The 23,366-nt window shown below is 45.2% G+C and overlaps 1 protein-coding gene across 1 annotated transcript in view; it reads right to left on the bottom strand.

The window, feature by feature from the left end:
- Window positions 1-5,450: 5,450 nt before the first annotated feature.
- LOC125553023 (DNA-directed RNA polymerase III subunit 1-like) overlaps window positions 5,451-23,366 on the bottom strand; it is a 41,093-nt gene continuing 23,177 nt past the window's right edge. The window contains exons 15-27 of the mRNA XM_048716763.1: window positions 10,822-11,056; window positions 10,056-10,247; window positions 9,294-9,392; window positions 8,985-9,188; window positions 8,618-8,890; window positions 7,991-8,138; window positions 7,557-7,708; window positions 6,854-7,006; window positions 6,660-6,776; window positions 6,504-6,589; window positions 6,190-6,394; window positions 5,891-6,093; window positions 5,451-5,716 (exon numbers count right to left, since the gene is read on the bottom strand). Coding sequence (XP_048572720.1) covers window positions 5,665-5,716; window positions 5,891-6,093; window positions 6,190-6,394; window positions 6,504-6,589; window positions 6,660-6,776; window positions 6,854-7,006; window positions 7,557-7,708; window positions 7,991-8,138; window positions 8,618-8,890; window positions 8,985-9,188; window positions 9,294-9,392; window positions 10,056-10,247; window positions 10,822-11,056 — 2,119 coding nt within the window. The 3' untranslated portion in view covers window positions 5,451-5,664. The remainder of the gene's footprint in view (window positions 5,717-5,890; window positions 6,094-6,189; window positions 6,395-6,503; window positions 6,590-6,659; window positions 6,777-6,853; window positions 7,007-7,556; window positions 7,709-7,990; window positions 8,139-8,617; window positions 8,891-8,984; window positions 9,189-9,293; window positions 9,393-10,055; window positions 10,248-10,821; window positions 11,057-23,366) is intronic.

Raw genomic sequence — 23,366 nt, 5'->3', positions numbered from 1 at the left:
GGAGGAAGATAATGAGCCACAGCCCACTGCAACTCCACAGGCGTCGCCTACATTCCGTAGGATTCGCAAAGGGCCAAGGGCTCAGGCTGCTGACGACATTCCGGCTGCATCAGCCGAAGAGCATGCAGAAATACCACAAGCTCCAACTCCCCCGCACCAACAAGAAGCAGTTCTCCAGGAGAACGTGCCTGAGTTCATCCCTCCCACTACACGTGTGGAGGCTGCAAATGTTGAGGCTGCCACAAACAACGCCGAAGCAAATGTGGAGCCCTCCCCAACAACAGCTTCAGAAGACAATGAAGCTACTGCTCCTGAATCTTCTGTGCCTGAGTCTGCTGCCGGTCCCCAATTCAATTATCATGTTGCGCACAGGCCCCAGGTCCAGAAGCCGATCCCGCGACTGCCAAGGTTCCCAGGTCCTGCATCAGCTCCTGGATCCTTCAACATCAACAGCTTCAGGGCAGACAACACGTTTTTCAACAGCTCCAAGAACCCTTATTCAAGGGAACGGATTGTATCAGATAGGTTCTGGAGCTATCAACAACGCAGCTATTATTCATGCATCCTATACAACCAAGGCCGCATCTTTCCTCACAAGCGCCTTGAGGTTGAAGCTGTTGCTGGCCTGCCTAGCCTGGAAGACGCACTGGATTGCTTCAAGCAAGTGGGTCTGCTGCCGTTTATCACCGATGAAGAGCACTGGAATGAAGAGCTTCTGCTCCAGTTCTATGCCACCCTGCATATCAAAGGCTACAACAGAGATCCGAAGACTTGGGTCCTGGAGTGGATGACCGGCAATGTCCATCATGAAGCCAATGCTTTCGATATCATTGAGCTTACCGGCCTTCCCACTCCTGGCGAATTCTTTGAAGAAGGCTGCCAACCCCATGCTGAAGCAATTGAGAGCATATTTCAGTGTCCTGAGCCAAATATGAGTCAGATGCTCTCAATGATGAAGCCATTGCCTCAGGATGCACCCTATCCAACTGAGTTTTTCATTGAAGACTTAGAGTACCTGCCCAGAACCATATATCACATCGTCAGGCGGACTCTATGGCCCATTAAGGGGCACTCTCCATATGCCAAGGTTGAAGGTGCAATGAAGACTCTCATCTTCTGTATTCTGCATGGCAAATGCTTCAACGCACAGGATCTCTTTATACGCCAACTTGCAGCATCCGGCTCAGATCTCTTTGGTTTGAAGTTTTATGCTCCTTGGGTTATGAGGCTGATCAAGATTCACTCTGCAACTTCACATCAGCCCTCAGCCCGCAACTATCGGATCTTCTTGCCAGATGTGGACACCTCTGCTGAAGCAATATACCCTGAGCCTGCCAAGTAACCAATAAGTCTTCAAAATGCCGAACACCAGAGCTTCACTCAGAATGTCGAAGGTGTTGAAGCCATCTCAAGAGTCTATCCGATGGCTGGCACTACACGTGCACCAGCATCAACTGAAGCCACAGATAGCACAAACGCTCCAAGACCCAAGAAGCGTGCTCGTGTCCTCACTGACCGAGAGCTTCTTGTGGCCCTTCACCAAAAGCAAGATAGGCATCACGACTGGCTGAAACGTCAGATGAAGAGCCTCTTGGTGGATGTCAATCGTCTTCGAAACCTGGCCACCAAGAATGCCTTCGTTACGCATGAGACTTGCTGTCGTACGTGGAAAGGGCTCTCAATGATCTGCACTAAAGCTGAACTTGAAGAGGATGGCTTCACAGAGCGCTTCAAATTTGACACCACACCTCCTAGGAGGGCTGTGATGTGCAATACACCGTCACTTGAAGACTCTGAGTATTCCTCATCTGCTGCCACCGTCACTGCGAGGATCATTGATCACGATGATGATGCTACTTCACCACCACCCGCTTCAGCACCTCAAAGCTCAGCACCGCCAAACAACTCCACCGACCCTGCTGCGTCTGGGAACGCGTAGAAAACTCTATGTCTTCAAACCTTTTTGGTCATTCCTGACAAAAGGGGGAGAAGCATATGATGTTTATAGTCTTCAAGCGGGTCAATATGGGCGGGTGCCTTATTTTGTTATACTTGCTTCGTGTTTGCAACTCTCGTTTTACTTCATTTGGTTCTTTTGAGTTGTAAACACTAAAACTCGATGGTCGTCTGCTACTTGTTTTACCACTCCTTTTGCGAAGATAAATTCCGCATGTGCGACGATAAATTCCGCACTCATCTCATTCTGCAGACGTCCATTTTCCATTATGCATGTTATTATCTTCATATACTTTCACATGCATAGTAGATTGTCATCATAAGCTGAAGCTGATCTCCACAAGTACAACTTGCCATGTGCATTTGCATTCCAAAAGCAAATTAACTTATATGCACATCTTCAGGGAGAGCACTTGCAACTTATGATGACAATTCCTTTACAGACTTCACACTTTATATTCCCCGTTGAAAACTTCAACTAGTTTGTCATCAATCACCAAAAAGGGGGAGATTGTAAGTGCATCTAGTGCCACCCCTAGTTGGTTTTGGAGTATTGACGACAAACCTAGTTGAGGGACTAATGTGTTTGTGAGAATTGTAGGAAAACACAGGTAGAAGTCCCTCATTGATTCGGTTTACTACCAGAGATGACCCCTAAAAATGTATGAAGACATTGAAGACAAAGGTGGTATATGAAGATATTCACATTGAAGACTATGACAAAAGAAGACACGTTATGAAGCCTATGGAGCTCGAAGACTTAGATCTTTCGTAGTTCCTTTTATTTTGTGTTGAGTCATAGGAACCACCGTACTGTTAAGTGGGGTCCAGGAGAACCAGTCAGAATGACTTAAGTGATGCCTAAATCAAAAACCTATGTCTTCGAGCGAAGACAATGAGAGCAAATCTTGCCCAGAGCCGGACAAGTCAGCTTTGCTTGTAGCCCAAGTAAAGTTGCCATGAGAGTTCGAAATCTGACCGTTGAGACACGTGTCGGTTCCTTAGTGACCCAGGGTCATTTCGGACAAATCAGGTCGGGTTGCCAAGTGGCTATAAATAGCCCACCCCCACAACCATAAACGGTTGGCTGCTCAGATTTCAGTGCACGGCTTTTGTAGTTTGAGAGCAACCCACCTCGAAGCCTTTGAGAGAAAATTCCTAGTGAGGAGAAAAGCCCTAACCAACCAGTGCCAGAGTAAATTGGGCATCACTTAAGTCTTCGTGTCTGAGTGATCTGAAGACTTATTACACTTGAGGACTGTGCATCCTCCAGACGGTTAGGCGTCGCGTTCTGAGCATCCAAGAGACATTGTGGATTGCCAGTGAACGAAGTCTGTGAAGGTTTGGAAGTTGCCTGAAGACTTACCGCGAGTGATTGGACGAGGTCTGTGTGACCTTAGTTCAAGGAGAATACGGTGAGGACTGGGTGTCCTGGACTAAGTGTCCTTGACTGGGTGTCCGGGACTGTGTGTCCTAAGGTTTAAATACCTAGCCGCTCCAACCAGACGTACAGTTGTCACAGCAACTGGAACTGGTCCAACATATCATTGTCTTCAACGAGTCACTGGTTTCATCTTCACTTCCTTTGACTTACTGTTATTCATTGTGAAGTCATTGCGTGCTTGCTTTATCATTTGTCTTCACAACGTGAATGCATGATCTGTTTGGCTTCATAACTTCTTCCTACTTGATCCTTATTACACTGAAGCTGTTTGTCACTGTGCTTTCACTCTATTGAATACATGACTATGGCTGGCCTAGTGTAATCTAACTTCTGCTGCATAGTAATAGGCATAATCTTCGCTGTTTGTCTTCATAACTCCCAAGTTTTGAAGACTTTCTTAAAAATCGCCTATTCACCCCCCCTCTAGTCGATATAACGCACTTTCAGTAACTTAGGTAGTAACATAGCGCATTTCAAGAAAATTTTGCTTATGTGGCATGTAGTTAATGAGGAGAGAGGTGCTTAGAGTAACATAATATGTTACTGTAATATAGTGCTTCCTGAGAAAGGTGAGTCTACAAGATAAAAAATGAAGTCATCTATGACACTACTGCTATGTTACTTTGCACTACGAAGGTAGTAACTTAGACTAGTGTCATATGCACGACACCAGTATAAGTTATTCCCCACTATGATCAGCCTTAGAACTCCATCAATATGCTAGTCTGGCGAGTCCTCCGCCGAGATACCGCGTCGCGAAGGCCTGGCTGATTGGCCCGATCTGCTCCTCTGTGGACCGAAGGCCCGACGGAGGCCTGGATTGCGGCTAGTTGTTTTGGCCATGTCTGGAAAAATGGATCGGCGACCGCACCAATCACCGGAAAAATCCCTATGCACAGCCTCCCCTGGTGGCAATGACAACTAGCACCGGCGGAGCGTCACTGCCACCCAATGGTGCAGAGCTGCAGAACGTGGCCAGTTTGGCTGTTGGCGCTCATGGCTGGCATGGGGCATGCATCGGGCTCTCTACGGTCCACGACTTGGTGGTGGTGATTCAGATCTGGTCGGCCGAATGGTGATGGCTGCAAACTATGTTGCAGCGACCTCCTACGGCTCCACGACGGCGGTGGTCATTGAAAGATCTTCGGGAGTCTTCGGCTCAATATTCGGTGGTTGACTTCGGCGGTGAGATACAAATTATGGACGACGACTTTGACACATAGGGATGGTTGTGCAGCGGCGCCAGTCGCATCACATGTAGCTTCTAAGATCGCACAGAAGTGGCGGTGGCAACACTTGATGACTTTGATGGTGGTGCTACTCGAGCATTAGGTCGCGAGCTCCAAGGTGAAAGCCTAGGTCTGGCTCGAGTTGGTTATACCTGGCAATGGTGATGTTTTTACATTGTTACCTTGCTGAAGGCATTGCTTGGATATGCCCGGATTGATTCTTCAGGGTGAAAACCTAGATTCTAGCCTTGGTGGTTGGATCCGGTGACGGTGACGTTTGAGTGTCGCTCCCTTCTGAAGACGTTGTTGTTGAAGAACTTCGTCATCTGTGTGGTGCCATGAGATCGTTGGTGTGGTTATGGTGATTGTTGTAGTTTGTCTATAACGGATCTTATCACTTTGGATTTTTTTTCTTTTTCCTTGCCAGACGTATTTTTTGTGTGCGTGCATTGGTGTTGGCTATGTGCATTCTAGCTATGCAGGGGCCGGGGTGTGTGCTCTTAGGGTTTGTTCCTCTTGATGGTCCTTTTTGAGCCAATAAAATCCACCCTTTATCGAAAAAATACACTTGTGATGACAAGTTGTAGTATTTTGTCTTCCAAACCTTTCTTAGTACTAACTTTGAAGTCTTGAACCTTTGTTTTTCTTTTACAAGACTGTGTGCTTTATGGAGATGGATATTGCAGTTGTAATTGAATTTCAGTATGTGGATTTGTGCTTTATGGAGCTGCTTCTTATATGAAATATTGTGTGCCGCAACTTGATACATCTCATTTTTGAAGCCAAACTATGTGTGGGTTTATCAACAATTCTTGCCAAAATGACAGCCAAACATCATGATATGGGAGTCATTGCAATTTACAAATCCTTGTAGCAGCCAAACAAGTTTTTTGCAATTGGATTTTCATTTCAACCAAATGAAATCCTAACATAGATTTCATTTCGTTTCTACCACATGAAATGAGGAGTGTCAAACGAGTTGTAAAGAAAGTACAGTCCTATGTCATGCATCTCCAAATCCAAGCTTCTTCGATCTCACAGTAGAATTGGATCGGGCTGGTACTTGAATTCAGGCAAATCCTGGAGCCTGCAAGGAAAATAAATGCCACCCATTTAATCTTGTCTGTTTGGTTAAGGATTGCACCACATAACAATGAAAATACAGTGCCGTCCAAAACAGGTTAAGAACAATAAAATAGTAATTAAATTTAGACAGGTGTTCTTTTGCAACAGAGAGTTGAGGGCAATACATTACACGTACCTTTGCCTGACTTTGAGGATACCAGTGCCGAGTTGCATGGGTATGCCCATGATGATGCATTCACTAACTCCCTCTATCTGATCCTCGCGACCAGCGTACAAAGCGTTGAAGAGATGCTCCGAAGCTCTCTCGAATGAAGACAGCATCAGCACGCTGCTTTTCATCTTCGCGATGCCGCCAGCCGTGATGCCCAAAATTTCGCCCTGCGAAACCGGCAGCATATGCACAGTTATTAATCATCCTTGAGGCAGATGGATGGATGATTAAAATGGTGATCAGTGTAAGATGATTCTACAAACCTTGTATGTCATCAGGTCTGCCAGAAGCATCATATGTCTCAGATCAATCATCATGTTGTTATTTTCAAAGGTATACCGAATTTCATCAATGATAGATCTCCTTGCAGCTTCAATTCCAAGTGTTTTGTTCACTTCCAAAATGTGGTTACTTTTTGTTCTCTTAGCATCAACTCCAGGAGTACCCAAAACTTTCATGAGGTTTGTTCTGCAATAAAAAATTGTTTGGTTGGCATATTATCATCTCAGACTAGCATTGAAGAAGTCACAGTGATTCTTATAAACAACTTACAGAAGCAATAAATAAGAATCCTTACCCTTCAACCAACAGGTTGTATCTGTCGAAAGTTCCATCGCGTCTTAAAACAGGGTTGACAACAGCTCTTTCAACACTTGAAATGCCCTGCATTGATCAATAGGAAGGTCAGCTACATCATCATAATGGAAGAAAATTTACGTCATACTTCGTTTACCTTTACAATCAGTTTTGGAAGCATCGATTTGAGATTGTGCAGCTCAAGCTGAAGTTTGGACTTATCTTTTCCAGTTGGATATATTCTCAACTTGGCTTCATCGATGACACGAACATGCTGTAAATATGATATATCATAAATACAATTGCAGAGAAAATATTGGGCACATTACGCAACCACAGAGCTTTGTTTACCTCAGACTTTAACTTTATTTTTGGATCATTTAGTATTGAAAACTGCACAGTGTCAGAAGAGATTCCCATGTACCCTTCTGTGCGCTGCATATCGAGTTCAACAACCAAATATGGCTGGTTTGATTTTAAGACAATCTTTATGGCTGCTGCCACCTGTTGAACATAACAAGGTTTGTCGTCAAGTTGAGTGCTTCCTTACAAAAGTTATCTGTTATGCCGGGGTTTCAACCTCCTTTTCGAAGAAAAAAATGCACAGGGCATATAGCATGCGCAGATCTTTTTCTTCATTTTGAGTTCATGCAAAAGCACATGACTAGACAAACTAAAACATTCAACAATCTCGGCTCAAACCAACATATGCAAATTCACACATAATAATGCAAGACTTGTTATATTAAACTAACAAATTGTAAACATTATCTATACATAGCTCATAAAACACATACATGAATATTTTTATAATATATTTGCTAGACAGCCAAACAACAAATCGAAGATTTTGCATCCATAGCAAAGCCCAAAGATTGATGAAGTGCATGTATATTTAATGCCTGGGAGAATGTCAAATGACAATTCTTTGTAACTATGAATGCACTAAATTTATGTGACATGTTTAACAATACCCAGAGCAAAATGCAAGCACACAAACTTCCTTTAAGTGCATATACAAATTCAAAAGAATATAATTATCTGAATAACTTACCTCACCCAGCACTACTTTCTCAATTGAACGTTTCACTTTGGCTGCAAACAACTCATCCTGCTCAGACAAAAGTTCTGTGGTGATAATTGGTGTGCTTATCTTTTTAACAGCATTGATGATTTCCTTAATGCGGGGAACTCCAAGAGTAACATCTTTGTTGTTCTTAAGGAAACAAATCTTTGAAGGATATTGAACTGTAGTAGATTCAACGTCCTATATTTATATTTCTGCATTTTGTATGCCATAGAGCCCTACCATATCAACAGTAACCATAAAACTTCTTTGTATGTATTGTTGAAATTTTTTATCATACTCATTAGATAATAAATCATAGTAGCCCCCTAATGATAAGTTTCAGAAAATAAACTTCCGCATCATTAACATGCCACAATGACTATACCATTTTATTTAAATACAAAGTAAAGGAAGGATACTCATGCTAGCTACTCCTGCAAAATGGAAGGTTTTCAATGTCATTTGGGTCCCAGGCTCTCCAATACTCTGTGCCCCAATTGCCCCAATTGATGCTCCTGCTTCGATTATTTTTGAGTGATAACGAGATAAGCAAGTGTCCAAGAAAACCTGTGCCAGGAAAAAGGATATAATAATCATATAGCAGAACCACAGAAGAACAAAATGCACAAACAAACTGATAAAAAAATCCTTGTACCCTGGTTATTTAAAATTGTTCGTCACAAGAATGCCACTGTTTCTACCCACAGGCCGACTTTTATAGGGCTCTCATTGGTCAGCATTTGGTGGACTAGAATGAGATAGTCCTAAAGGTTGCAGATGTGCAGATAACTATAGACCATGACCTTAATAAAATGCCACTGTTTCTACCCACAGGCCGACTTTCGAAGGGCTTTGATGTTTTTAGAAATGCAGTCACTTAATAACCACAACAATATAACGTTACCAAAACGATCTACTTGATGGAACATTTTACTGCACAAAATCTAGTTTCATCTTGCAGATACACAATCATAGGCGACGTGCTTAAGATTACAGTAGTTTGGTAAAATAATGATGATTTAGTACATGCAAGATTTTATACACACCTGCAGTTGTTTCGCGGATATGCCAGAAATATCAGCAGCAACGCGTTCTTCAATGCTAGAGTCCCTCTTTCCCACACGATCTTCATCTAGTTGAAGCGCTCTCCTTGTGCTTCTAAGCATTTTGATGCGGTCCTCAAAGAATTTTGTTAACATCTCCTTGAACTTATCGCTACAACCACCAGATGAGGCATCTTGTCTGGAGAGCTTATCATTAAACATTTGCAAGATTAACTCTGGAGATAACGTGTCATGTCCCCTTTGCGGACATGTGGCCTACAAAGTTAAATCGTCACCGATCAATGCTCAGAGCACAAGGAACCCTTATCTTCGTCAACCTAAGAAAGTATTCATGCATGTTAAAACTAACCATGACTTTCATAAACAATTGGTCCAAATTTAAGGGACGACCACCTTTTCCTTCCATCTTTACAGGATCCATACCATCATCTCCATAGACAAACTGAACAATACCGCCGCTAGCGTTACGGACAGTCTGATCATAGAAAACTGAGAGATCTTCAAGACCCTTCATTAGTCTGCGGGACATATATCCAGTTTCTGCTGTTTTTACCTATGATTACAAATTTAAGCAACCATAACAAAAGAAGCTGAGATAGAGTACAAATTTGGAGACATGCAAGTATGGAACCAAAAGATGGTCTAAGTTTAGACATACCGCTGTGTCAACAAGACCTTCTCGTCCACCCATCGTATGGAAGAAAAACTCAGTAGCAGTCAAACCCGTATAGAAGGAATTAGCAACAAAACCTTTCGCCTGCCAATGAATGACATAATAATAACTTACCCGAAGAGAACATACATTTGCACTGTAAAAATATGCTGATTTCATGCACTGAATACAAATAAAATGGCAGTTGCCACGAGTAGAAGGTAAAAAGTTGCTGCAACAGAGATAAATATACATGTAGAATAATTCAGACTAAAAATTTCCTATCATGTAATAGCGTATGGAAAATACTACCGCTACTGCAAAACAAATGGCAACATTTATCAATATCATCGAGAGAACACAATGTTCGAAAATATCATCCAATGTACACGCCGTACAAGTCATCCTCAAAGTCAATGGGATATTTAAATTTATGCATCTTAGTGATGGTACTGAGCTAATCTTGACCTGAAAGTCCCCTTTCTACAAGATATCACGCAATAGAATTGACGGACCATCCTCAACAAGCAAACTTTTGCCTCACCATTCAGCAAAGTTTTAGGTGTCGTAGTATATGGCATATGAAAAGGAGCTGATATCAATTAAGGAGTGCTCAGTTAGGAAGTTACATAAGAACATAAGATGGCAGTGTGTGGTTTCAGTATGTTCATAACATTTGCAGAACTTCTTTTATTGGAACAGAATTAGGGATAGCCAACACAAGAAATGGTTGCCTGAGCAAATCATATTTTTAAGACCTGTTCTTACCGCAGGGGTCTTTGAATTAATAGGAAAGTGGGGAAGTGTTCGATCTATAAAACCGTTTGGGGCACGGCGTCCTCCAACTGATTGTTGTCCAACACATACAACCATCTGACTAATATTGATTGGAGAACCTTTAGATCCACACTGAGACATAATCAATGGGCTGTTCCTCCAGTGAAGCGTACTCATACAATCCTGAAAAATAAGTTCCAACTCAAGTCACTCAATACACAAGTATGGTGAAGTCAAAATGGACATACTGGGTTAGTCACTGGACTGAATTAATGCATCCATCAATTTTTTCACTAAAGCCTCACTTAAAATTAGGCTAGTGATGAGAACATCCATACAAGAGAATTTAACTCAGTAACACTGCATAGTTGTGATGATTTACCTCTAAAACGCACCTAAAGTGTGTTACCTTGTATTAGAGAAACCGCTAAATAAGGCGACAAGTACACAAAGCCACCAAGTGACTGCAACCTAACATAGAAGCTAAAAAGCAAGCAAGGAAAAACAAAACTGCCTAGCTAATAAAAACAGAGAAACAGAGAAGAGGTTTTCACATAAAAAAAAGGAAGGTTTGAATTTCAGGAGGTCTGGCATGTGCAAAGTTGTGATAATTTCCAAAATTTCTTTAACAAATATAATACTGAAAGGCGGTCATCCTTCACTGACACTATATTTTGAACTTGTATACTATATGCAATACAACAAGAAGGATCAGATTCAGATTAGAGATAATTCACAAGCTAATTAGTTAACTTACATCTCCGGCCGTTTCTCTTAAATTATTTAGAACACAAGATATCTGAGACTCCAGTGTTTGAGCTCTGTTGCAACCAGGTTGCGGTATGAGGTCACCTTTGGAATATAGGGTAATAAGCTCATGGCATTTTTCATACCCTTCATCTATTGTTATTTTCTTTTTCTGATTTAAACTTTCTCCTGGTTGGACATCATCCACACCAATTGAGAAACCATGATTCTCTATAAATCTTGCACTGCAGGTGAAAAGTATGCAACATGGATCAGAACAATATTTCATGCACTTCTTTTAGCGGAAAAAATTTCACATACTAATTTCACACAACAATTTGGCAACATGATGCGAGTGAGCAACTATAATTCAGAACCTGAAAAAATCCAATGAGACAGACAGATATATGAAGAAATTGGGCAAAGTTTTCACCAAGCATGATCTCTGAAACCTAAATGAGAGATATAAAATGGATAGACAACTTAAACCTAGACAGACGCCACCGCCCTAGTCCCAATCTCATCTTCCTCCCGTGATCCTCCTCTTTCCGTGACCCTAGCCGGCCACCGCCACCCTCCTCCCGATCTCTCTCTCCTCGCCACTCCCGGAGGCCACTGCCGGACAAGGCCGCGCAGCGCCCATGATGGGGGCGGCGGGGATTTGATCCCCAGCGGTCTCATGGGCCACCTATGGGAGATCCTCTCCGGGGAGGCGGGTGGTCGTCGCTGGACCATCGAGCGCGGCAGCCAGGATGGAGTCCCCTGGTCGGGCGGCGGCAGCGGTCGCCTCCATGGCCGGAGGGTCAATAGGGATCGGTCTCCGGCGTGCTCTCAAGCGATGGTTGGTGGTCATGGATCTGATCCCCGTTCAGATCCGTCGTGGTGTGGCCCTTGGCCAGCCAGCGGCGTGTGGAGGGTCGGTGAGGTGCGGCTGGAGGTCCTCTACCGACGTTTCGGCAGCTGCGTGCATCTTCACGGCGTGGCTCCACGCGGATGCAGTCAGCTGCGGAGTCAGGGTAGCACGGATGCCGGTGAAAATCATCCCAACTTCGGCCATGGCGGAGGATAGCGCCGTCTTTGACGTCGTTTCCTTGTCGAGGCGTCATCGTTGCAGTCCGTGTCAGCTTGCTCGGGCTGCTTCAGGGGAAAGTCTAGATCTGGGTCTCGCGGATCAGATGATATCACCGCTTTTGATGCCGTTTTCCTTTCTGGGGGCATCGTTTTGGAGGAGGTGCTGGCTGGAGGGGCCAAAAGGTGGAGTGGCGTTGCATGTACCGCATCGACCATAGTGGGTCTTGGCGGCGTGGCGCTGTTGAGTCCCGGCGATGGATGCATGTGGCTGTATGCACGCAGGGTGGTGACGTTGTCTGGCGTCGACGGCAGTTGGGCCTCGCAAGGTCAATGCATTGATCCCCTCCTGAAGATGGGACGGCGGAAGATGGTGGTGGCGGATTCTAGAGAGTGTGCATGTGGTGCATGCTAAGGGTCTGCTAGACTGGTTGGTGCTCTCAGCTCTCTGTGGGATGGCTTGGCGAGGCCATCGGGTTGGATGGTGTATGTTGGTGCCAGGTCAAGGCACATCATCAAGCTTGTAGGGGTGTAGCAACAAAGGTCGCCAGAAAGATGGCATGTATTTGTTCTGTCAGGTTCTATTGAATGGATAGAGTAGGTTACAATAGATAGATATCAACTAACTACCTAGCCTATCTCCTGGTGGACTCCTAGACTCCTGGTGCGGCGCATGAGAGAGAGGCCAACGTGACAGGTTGATAAGTTGTTTGACACCCTTTCTTAATCACAACTTCATCAAGTTGAGATTATGTTTGAAATCTTCAAAGCTTCTAGTAGGCAAAGGTTTTGTGAACCCATCTGCAATTTGATCTCTGGAGTGCACAAAACGAATCTCAAGTTGCTTCTTGGCAACCCTTTCTCTCACAAAGTGAAAGTCTATCTCAATGTGCTTTGTCCTGGCATGAAAAACTGGATTAGCAGAGAGATAGGTAGCACCTAGATTGTCACACCATAAACATGAAGGTTGAGTGCCTCTAACACCAAGTTTCCTCAAAATGGATTGTAGCCAGATAATCTCTGCTGTTGCATTTGCCAGTGCCTTATATTCTGCCTCTGTACTGGATCTAGAGACAGTAGCTTGCTTTCTTGCACACCACGATATTAAGTTGGGACCAAAAAATACTGCAAAACCACCAGTAGACCGCCTATCATCCAGGCAACCTGCCCAATCAGAGTCTGAAAAGGCACTGACAAGTGTAGATGGTGACTTACTAAAATTGAGACCAACATTAAGAGTGTTCTTGACATATCTAACAATCCGTTTTGCAGCAGTCAAATGAACTGTGGTGGGTGCATGGAGGAATTGGCAAACTTTGTTGACAGCAAAAGAAATATCAGGCCTAGTAAGTGTTAAATATTAAAGTGCACCTACCAGGCTTCTGTACCTTGTACTATCATCTGGACTTAGAGGCTGCCCTTCTGTAAGTGACAATTTTTCTGAACTTGACAAAGGAGTGGGTGAGGGTTTACAACCTTGCAGACTAGCTTTCTTTACCAGATCTGCTGCATACTTTTCCTGAGAGAGATGAAGTCCATCCTCATGTCTCTTTACCTCAATCCCTAGGAAATAGTGCAAGTCTCCAAGATCCTTAAGAGCAAACTCAGTGCTGAGATTCTTTAACAGTCCTGTAATGGCCTCATCTGATGAACTCGTGACAATAATATCATCAACGTATATGAGTACAAATATATATGTACTGTACTTGTTGTAAATAAACAGTGAGGTGTCAGACTTAGAAGGAGCAAAGCCAAGTGTTTGCATTTTGTGATTGAGGCGTGAGTACCATGTTCTTGGAGCTTGTTTCAACCCATACAGTGACTTGTCAAGTTTGCACACATAAGAAGGTTTATTTTTGTTCACAAACCCAGGAGGTTGCTTCATGTACACTTCCTCTTCCAGAACACCATGGAGGAACGCGTTCTACACGTCTAGCTGTCTCAGACTCCAGCCCCTGGAAACGACAATGGACAAAACAAGACGAATAGTGGCAGCTTTCACAACAGGACTAAACGTGTCCTCATAGTCTATGTCATATCGTTGTTTAAAGCCCTTTGCAACGAGTCTAGCTTTGTAACGATCAATTGTTCCATCAGATTTTCTCTTAATTCTGAATACCCATTTGCAATCAATAAAATTTTTACCTTGTCTTGGAGGAACCAAATGCCACGTTTTATTTTTCTGCAATGCTACAAATTCTTCATTCATAGCCTTCTTCCACTTTTTCATCTTTTAGTGCTGCTTCAAACATGTGCGGCTCACCTGGCTCACCTGTAGAACACACCATGCCATATTTTGTCACATGTTTATAATCAATAGACTATATTACTCCTTTTTGCAAACGTGTACGGCGAGGAGATGGTGCAGCAGCAGTTGGTGGCACAGACGATCCCACAGCAGATCCTGAGACAGCAGCAGCAGCGGGATCTGTGCGTGCTGGATCTTCTGCGGCGGGTGGTGAAGACGCAGACGTTGCTGCAGTCACAGAAGATCCCGCCCCGCGGAGCTCATCATGGGCGCATGATGGCAGGAGCGGGCCATCGACGCGGGGTCTCGCGCCTGTCGGGGCAGCGCCTGTCGGACGGCGCAAGTCGCGCCTTTTGTAGCAGATCGGCTGGGTCGGGAACCGAGACCCAGCCGCAGGACGCCGCGTGTCAACGTCTGGTTGGCACGGGGCGGGGAAGGCCGCCTCCCCAGCCGCGGGACGCCGCGTGGTTGGCTCGAAGGAGTCGCGCGCTGGATCTCGTCCGACCGCACCTGGCGAGGCCGTTGGCGTGGATTCTGGTGCAGATCCACCTGGCCAGTCTGGCGACTCTGGTGTTACGGCATATTTCTCTCAAGATAGTTTTGGTGATTGATGACAACATGTTTGCGGACTAATCTTGTGCTTTGTATAATTCACAGATTCTCCCCTGGCACGAGACGCTTTCTTCCCCTCAGAGTGTATTTCAAGACGGTGTAGCTCTTTCGTTTCTTTCTCGGTGGACTAGTTGCATAGAGGGCACCGTACTATCAAGAGGGGGTCCGCTGGGGTTTTGCTTGGGTGAAATCATCACGTACACATCAGCTTCTCACCCTCTGTGCATCTCCATTCCATTGAAGAGATCTCTCCTCTCTTCCTTGTCTTGTCTGGGTCCAAGCGGTAGTACCGCACACCCAGCGGTAGTACCGCTGAGGAGCCAAGCGGTAGTACCGCTCCACAGCGGTAGTACCGTCCGCGGCTCCACAACAGTAGTACCGCCGGGGGCCTAGCACCTCCGCCTTGTCCTCAGCATCTTTGAGAGATTCTCTCTCTCTCGCGTCGCCCTAGTGGTAGTACCGCACTGCCTGCGGTAGTACGGCCGAAGGGTCACAAGCGGCAGTACCGCTCCACAGCGATAGTACCGCCCGTGACCCCGCTGCCATAGTACCGCTGGTCAGTCTGGCTCCTACCGCCTCGATTCGAGAGGTCTTTTTCTCGTGTCGGGTTTTGCGGCACTAGTTGCGGCTGTAGAGGCGGTAGTACCGTTCCAGGAGCGGTAGTACCGCCCCTACCACCGCGGCAGTACCGCCCCTACCACCGCAGTAGTACCGCGTTTGGGTCTTTTCCCTACTAGTCTCCTCAGCGTGGCAGTACCGCTGGATGACGCGGCAGTACCGCTGTCCTGGCGGTAGTACCGCCCCCTCTCAGCGGTAGTACCGCCCTGTGTGGGGCTGGTTGGTGGGGGGCAACGGGATTGTTGCCCCCACTATAAAAGGGAGTCCCCTTCTTCTCTCTCACTTACCTCTTCCTCCCCCAAGCTACATTTATTGCTCAAACTCCATTAAATGCTCCAAGCTCCATTTTCGCCCGATCTATCTCTCTAGCCAATCAAACTTGTTGATTTGCTCGGGAGTGGTTGAGAAGGCCCCGATCTACACTTCCACCAAGGGATTTTCGATTCCCCCACTCATCCCTAGCGGATCTTGTTACTCTTGGGTGTTTGAGCACCCTAGACGGTTGAGGTCACCACGGAGCCATAGTCCATTGTGGTGAAGCTTCGTGGTCTTGTTGGGAGCCTCCGATTAAGTTGTGGAGATTGCCCCAACCTTGTTTGTAAAGGTTCGGTCGTCGCCTTTGTAACGCCCCGAGACCGATGTGCCAGGTGTCTTTCAGTTATTCGCTGTCGTTGCCATGCCATTTGCTTGCGTGTTGCATCTTGCCATGTCATCATATACATTGCATCATCATGTTTTTCAAAACTTGCATCCGTCCTGGTCTCCTCGTTCCTTCCGTTGTCCGTTCTGAGCCCAGACACACTTGCACGCGCCCGCGGCATGTCCGAAATATTATTTATAAGTGGCCGGAAAATGTTCTCGGAATGGGATGAGAGTTGGCGTGCGGTCTTGTTATAGTGTAGGTAGACCGCCTGCCAAGTTTCATCACAATCGGAGTTCGTTTGACGCCCCAACGATTAACTATAGCGACATTATAGTCGGTCTAACGTCGGACGTTTTCGGTCTCCGGAAACAGATGCCGGGCCCTCTCTCTCTCTTCTCCCCCTCACAGTCTCGCCACAGCCCCCCTAATCCATCCTCCTTCCCCTCTTCGCTTCCGGAGTTGTCCGATGCGACCGCACGGTCCGAAACCCTCTCTGCTCAGTGCATCAAACCCCCTCGCGCGCGCGTCTGAAAAGTTGTCCCGGACCCGACTCGGGCAGTCGTCACCGTTGGATCCAGAACATCCCCAAACATCTACAAAACGTCTCTGTTTTCTTATTTGGACTCCCTAGCTATTTTATCCGCGATCGTCCGTTTGCGATCGTAGGGTCGAGATAGCCCCTAACCTAATATCCACCTGCTATATATGTATCAGTCCAACCCTAAAATCAAGGAAAGCTGTCCCATCCTTCCTCCTCGCGCCGCCACTTGCCAACTCCCACATCGGGATCCTCCCTGATCCCCTCGTCCACCTTGTTTTCCCCGTCGCTCCAATCAGGGCCTCCCCTGCCTTTCCGATCCATCCATCCTTCCAACCATCAGACAGCGCTCGATCCAGGTTGGATCGATCCAGGTTGGATCGATCCAGGTTGGATCGAGGCCTCGACCTCGCAGGCCGCGCCCTCCGTCGACTCGGCTGCCGGCGACCATGTCCAGGACCAGGTCGCCCCTCTCCCTGCTCTCCCACTCTCCGTTTCCTTCCCTGGCTTCTCTCCTCTCTACCTCACCCCTCGTTCTCTCCTTGTACCAGGTACAGGAGTTCACCTGCAACCCCGCCAGCGTCAAGGAGAAGCTTCGTTGCCGGAGCACTGCCGCCGGTGGCCACCTCCATCAGAGATGCCATGGACGCCCGCCCTGCAGGAGCTTCGTCCGTTCCTCTGCCTCGCTGCAGTCGCCCTCTTCTGCGACGAGCACCACGCGCCGCCGTGTTTCTTCTGCAAGGCCAGCTCCACCGAGCCGAAGAACATCCTCGCGCCGCTGGAGCTCCATCCCCGCACCCAGACCCGCCAGATCCCGCCGTCCCAGCACCTCCTTGCCGTCCCCTCGCCTGAAGTTGCCGCGCCATGGCCCTCTGCCTCGCCTCTGTTCCTTTCGAAGGAGGTAGACGACGCGTCCGGCCGGCTTCGTTGACCCGGCCTCGTTCGGCCTCCCGTGCCAGATCGCTCGGCCTGCATACATCCGGGTGGGCCTCCAGCCTGCTGCGTCCTGCATTGGCCTCTTCCACCGGACCCTGGGCCATTAGCCCATGGGTGAGAAATCCCCCTCCCAGCGCCTGTTCCTGTTAAGGCCCGCTGACTGGATTCGGCCCAGCGTGTTTTTATTTCCCTGTTGCGATTTTAGCTTTTTATTCCTGAAGACTGCAGTTTTACAGAAAAGACCCTCATGTTCATGCATATAATAACTCACAATTCGTGCATCGGTTTAAAATGATTTATATATGAAACTTGCTCAGAATTTTGTCTAGTTTAATAATATGTCATTTTCATCCATGTTTAAAATGTTTAAAATGCTGTTTGTTTAAATTTGCCCCTATGCCATGCTAAAATGGTTTAATTCATAACTAAATAACCGTAACTCGGAATTTAATAAACTTTATATGTAAATGGGGTAGAAAAATGCCTAGTTTAACATGGTGACCTTTATTTGCATGTTAAACAACTCTAAAATTGTGTTTAGGGCAGAACAGTACCAAATCTATAATATGCTCATGAGGAGTTTCCGGAATTGTTGTTCGTTGCTTCCGGCCTCATTTAACCTTGACTAGATAGGTAGTTTTCATTTGCTTCACCTCTTGCCATGCTAACAACATTTAATCTTGTTGGGTACATAAATGAGAGAGAACTAAATAAGTCACATGGTGTTTCGTCAATATGCAACGGAGTTGCATATTGAGCTTCACTTAATTTGTAGTATTGCTTGTGCATTTTTCCATGCCATGCTTCATTAAACCGGACATGCATCATGCTTGATTGTGCATCATGCCATGTTTATGTGGTGGTTGTTTTACTATGTTGTTTGCTTCTTTCCGGTGTTACTTCTTCCGGTTGGTTCCGTTAACGTCGCGTTTGTGAGGACCCGTTCATCTACGTCCGTTTGTCTTCTTCATGGACTCGTTCTTCTTCCTTGCGGGATTTCAGGCAAGATGATCATACCCTCGAAATCACTTCTATCTTTGCTTGCTAGTTGCTCGCTCTTTTGCTATGCCTATGCTGCGATACCTACCACTTGCTTATCATGCCTCCTATATTGTTGAACCAAGCCTCTAACCCACCTTGTCCTAGCAAACCATTGTTTGGCTATGTTACCGCTTTGCTCAGCCCCTCTTATAGCGTTGTTAGTTGCAGGTGAAGATTGAAGTTTGTTCCTTGTTGGAACATGTTTACTTGTTGGGATATCACAATATATCTTATTTAATTAGTGCATCTATATACTTGGTAAAAGGTGGAAGGCTCGGCCTTATGCCTGGTGTGTTGTTCCACTCTTGCCGCCCTAGTTTCCGTCATATCGGTGTTATGTTCCCGGATTTTGCGTTCCTTACGCGGTTGGGTAATAATGGGAACCCCTTGACAGTTCGCCTTAAGTAAAGCTCTTCCAGCAATACCCAACATTGGTTTTACCATTTTGCCACCTAGCCTTTTCTTTTCCCTTGGGAGTCGCGCTCCTGAGGGTCATCATTATTTTACCCCCCCGGGCCAGTGCTCCTCTGAGTGTTGGTCCGAACTAGAGTCATGTGCAGCGCCCCCTCGGGGAAACTCGAGGTTTGGTTTTAGTTGTATGGAGCGCTCATCTGAGTGTGCCCTGAGAAAGAGATATGTGCAGCTTCTATCGGGATTTGTCGGCACATTCGGGCGGTGTTGCCGGTTTAGTTTTACCCTGTCGAAATGTCTTGTTGTACCGGGATACCGAGCCTGATCGGAATGTCTTGGGAGGAGGTCTATTCCTTCGTTGACCGTGAGAGCTTGTGATGGGCTAAGTTGGGACACCCCTGCAGGGATTTGAACTTTCGAAAGCCGTACCCGCGGTTATGGGCAGATGGGAATTTGTTAATGTCCGGTTGTAGATAACTTGAACCTTAACCTAATTAAAATGAGTCAACCGCGTGTGTAACCGTGATGGTCTCTTTCCGGCGGAGTCCGGGAAGTGAACACGGTTGTTGGAGTTATGCTTGACGTAGGTTGTTCTAGGATCACTTCTTGATCATACTTTTATCGACCGTGCTTTGCCTTCTCTTCTCGCTCTCATTTGCGTATGTTAGCCACCATATATGCTAGTCGCTTGCTGCAGCTCCACCTCATACCTTTACCTTTCCCATAAGCTTAAATAGTCTTGATCGCGAGGGTGCGAGATTGCTGAGTCCCTGTGGCTCACAGATACTTCCAAAATCAGTTTGCAGGTGCCGATGAGTCCGTGCAGATGACGCAATCAAGCTCAGGAGGAGCTCATTGAAGATCTTGTCCTTTGTGTTGTTTCGTTCTAGTTGATCAGTAGTGGATCCCAGTTGGGGTCGATCGGGGACCATTGTCGCATTTGGGGTTCTTCTTTTATTTTGGTTCCGTAGTCGGACCTTGATTGTATTTGGATGTTGTAATGCTTTATTCATGTAATTGTGTGAAGTGGCGATTGTAAGCCAACTATGTATCTCTTTCCCTTATGTATTACATGGGTTGTGTGAAGATTACCTCACTTGCGACATTGCTTTCAATGCGGTTATGCCTCTAAGTCGTGCTTCGACACGTGGGAGATATAGCCGCATCGAGGGCGTTACAAGTTGGTAATCAGAGCCTTCCCCGACCTTAGGAGCCCCATTGCTTGATCGTTATTAGCGACTGAGTTGTGTCTAGAAAAATATTTTGAGTCATTTAGGAATTATATATCGGAGAGTTTAGGAATTCTTTTTACTTCCCAGTCTCCTCATCGCTCTGGTAAGGCATCCTGACGTAGAGTTTTGACTCATCTCTTCTCAAATTTCACTAAAAAAAATTTAGGATCACGCGGGTATCTTGAAATCGTTCCGATGGTTTTATGATGAGAACATTGTATTGCTGCCTCCTGTCAGGGGTTTTTGTGGAAGTGTCCCGGGGAGTTGAGCTCTGAGGTGTTGTCGTCATAATTTTATCGTTGCAATTCTGGAATACTTGAGTTTAGTACGCCGACATCGAAAATCTCTTTTATGCAGTTCGTTGGTGAGATAACCTCGACGCCACCCAGTACTGGGGCGGGAGTTCGGGAGTATTGCCATAACTTGTATAACGGATGCTTTTCGAGAGTTGAGGTAGATGATTTCCGAAGGTTTCTTGGTTATGTGTTGAAGGATGGATACAGCTGGATGTAGGATTTGTTAGTTTGGGTGAGATATTATGCTTCCCCTGTATCCCCAACACCTGATTGCATAACCGGAAAGGTTTGGGAGTTTCATAAGTGGGAATTCAAGTAGCTCTTAGGATATCTTTCCGACAGATGTATGATATGAAATTGGGGTTCGACGTCTAGTGGTCCGCCTATCCACGGTCGGTTTTACAGTGGTCTCATTGTGTCTTAAAGAGTCCTTGGCTATGCCGACTCGGGGACGCTTCGTATGTCATATGCACTGCCTTGTACATGATGGTGTTGTACGATCGAGCCCGTGTAGGCCCCACCACGAAAACTTTGGACGAAACCTCTATCATATGTTTGTTCCGGCTTATTTTGTAAGCCAATCCTTTGTTTTGTTTTGAGTTGTGGTATTCGAGTTGCTTCAATGTCAAGTGTTGATTTCATACCTTCCCCAAATGGTGTTCTCATACTCCGATGTGAATACTAATCCTTCTCGATAATCGAGATTGTTATGCCAATCTTATTCTACCGGGGTGTCTCTCTTCAAGTGGATCCGATCACTTCAACATTCACAAGATCAATTATCAGTTCTTCTCAATGTTGTTTGTTTCATCCGTCCCAAGCTGCCTTTGTTTTTTCCCACCCACCCAATCCATTTTCTTTAAGGATTCAGATTTCTTAATCAAGTATCCATCTTATTGATGCGAGGCCTTTTCATTCCTTTTCTGTCAATATCCTTATCCGATGATTCTCATGAAGATCCTAACGGAGCTTCAAGTTCGTCACTCTTCACTCGTTTTCCTCTCCGGTGGAACAAATTCAAGCTTTTGGCGTTGATCATACCCTTTTTCCTCGTTTTAAATACCTTCTCATGCCGGTGCACCTCTTAATCATCCACTCCTTGCTATTCTTTTGTTCCAGAGTGCTCAAGATATCTCGAAGATTCATGTTTCTACTCTGCTTTCGTTCAAGATCTTTTGAGGATGTTTATCTCATTCAAGCTATTTAACTCAACCGGTGCAACCTCTCTTTCAAATCATTCAACGGTGTTTTATTTGAGTGGGCCCTAACCCACAGGTCTTTTCCCAGGATCTTACCTGACTCTTCCTATTTTCCCGGAGCTATCCTCAAAATTTCCTTTCGAAGTTTGACGTAAGTATGATTTATCATCAGTTAAATGTCTTTCTCCAAGATCTTTCAAATTCATTTCATTGTTGATTCAACTTTTATATTCTTCTTTATTCCGAAGTACTCAATAATTCTTGGTGGTGTTCCTCGTCGTCATTCTCGGATTTGAAGACCGAAGAAGAATTTCTCTCAATCTTGTTCTTGCCTCTTCAGGATTCATGGTGCTAGCTTTATACCATTCTCTCATAATTATTTTTGGTTGTGAGAATTCTTTTCACCTATCCGGAGCAATTCAGGAGCCTTTTCAGTTTGTTCATCCAGAGCCCATCATCTAAGATTTATTCATTCTCAGCTTTCAGCTATCATTCTCCAAATTTTACCGGTGTTTCGTTCAAGTGATCTTTAATCGGCTCGTGATCTCTTCGTTCTCATGTATCTAAATCCTCTCAAGTATACTCGTTCATTTCATAATTCTTCCCGGTGTTCCTCTATCTTTCCTTTGGTCATTTTAATTCTAACGGTGGTTCATTCAAGATTTCTCTTCCTTGTTTATCATATCAATTCATTCGTTGTTCCAAATCCCACCGGCGGTTCCATCAAGTCCTTATCAAGTTATCGATATCTCTCTTAATCTTTTCTACGAGAATAAGTAGTGTGCCAAATCCGTTGATTGTCATCAATTTAATTGGTGAAGGATAAGCATAATGTAATTCTTATTCTTGATTCACCTATATGGTTAATTCCTTTTTCCGGAGTGGTTCATCATACATATTATGGGTTTCAATAGCTCATCTTTCTTTCCCGGAGTTCCAAGCTCTCGCAATTATGTTATCACGGAGATCTATCTAAATCTTTACAAGGTTTCACCTTGTGCTTTCAACTTCTCTTTTTTTTCGTTGGATCATACTTTTGTTACCGGAGTTCTTCATGGGGGTTCTACATGATGGTTCTTCAAGGATTTAACTCCTTCTCGAAGGGTTCATCAAGATTCTTTTCAGAGGAGCTCAAGCATTCTTCTTCTTGTAATCCGGACTTCTATTCTTTCAACCGTATCATTGGAGATGGTATTATGTCATTCTTGATAATTTGAATTCATGTTTCTTGATTCACATGTTGTCATGAATGAGATATTTCAAATCCATCAATCTCGTCATTGGAGTTATCTTGGGTTATATTTCACCTAAAGCCTTCCCTAAGGATTGTTGCTATCTATGGTGTTTAGAAATGACCCAAGTTATTCATTTATCCTCCCGGTGAAATAAGTTTCTCGTCTCCTCGTTCATATCAATCCAATTCCTTTTTCCGTGAGTGGCAGGTTGTCACCTCATAATTTGAGTTGTATTCCATAAGACCATATCAACCTTATCATTTTCGTTGTTGGTTTTCCAACAACTCCGTTCAACCCTTCTCCTAAAGATGCCTTTTCAGGCTCTTTTGTAACAGAAGTTGGCATTGTCTTCTACATTCGTTTGTCTCAATTATCTTTACTCTACTCTTTCGTTCCGGAGGCATTGTGATGTTGCTCTCTGCAACCCATCTTCTTGTTTTGTCAGGATCGTGTTCTTTTCGCCCTTATCCTTTTAACC

Source organism: Triticum urartu, chromosome 1 (assembly GCF_003073215.2).
Source record: "Triticum urartu cultivar G1812 chromosome 1, Tu2.1, whole genome shotgun sequence".
NCBI classification, from domain to species: Eukaryota; Viridiplantae; Streptophyta; class Magnoliopsida; order Poales; family Poaceae; genus Triticum; species Triticum urartu.
The sequence above is the reverse complement of the archived record's forward strand: the minus strand, read 5'-3'. Positions and strand labels throughout refer to the sequence as shown.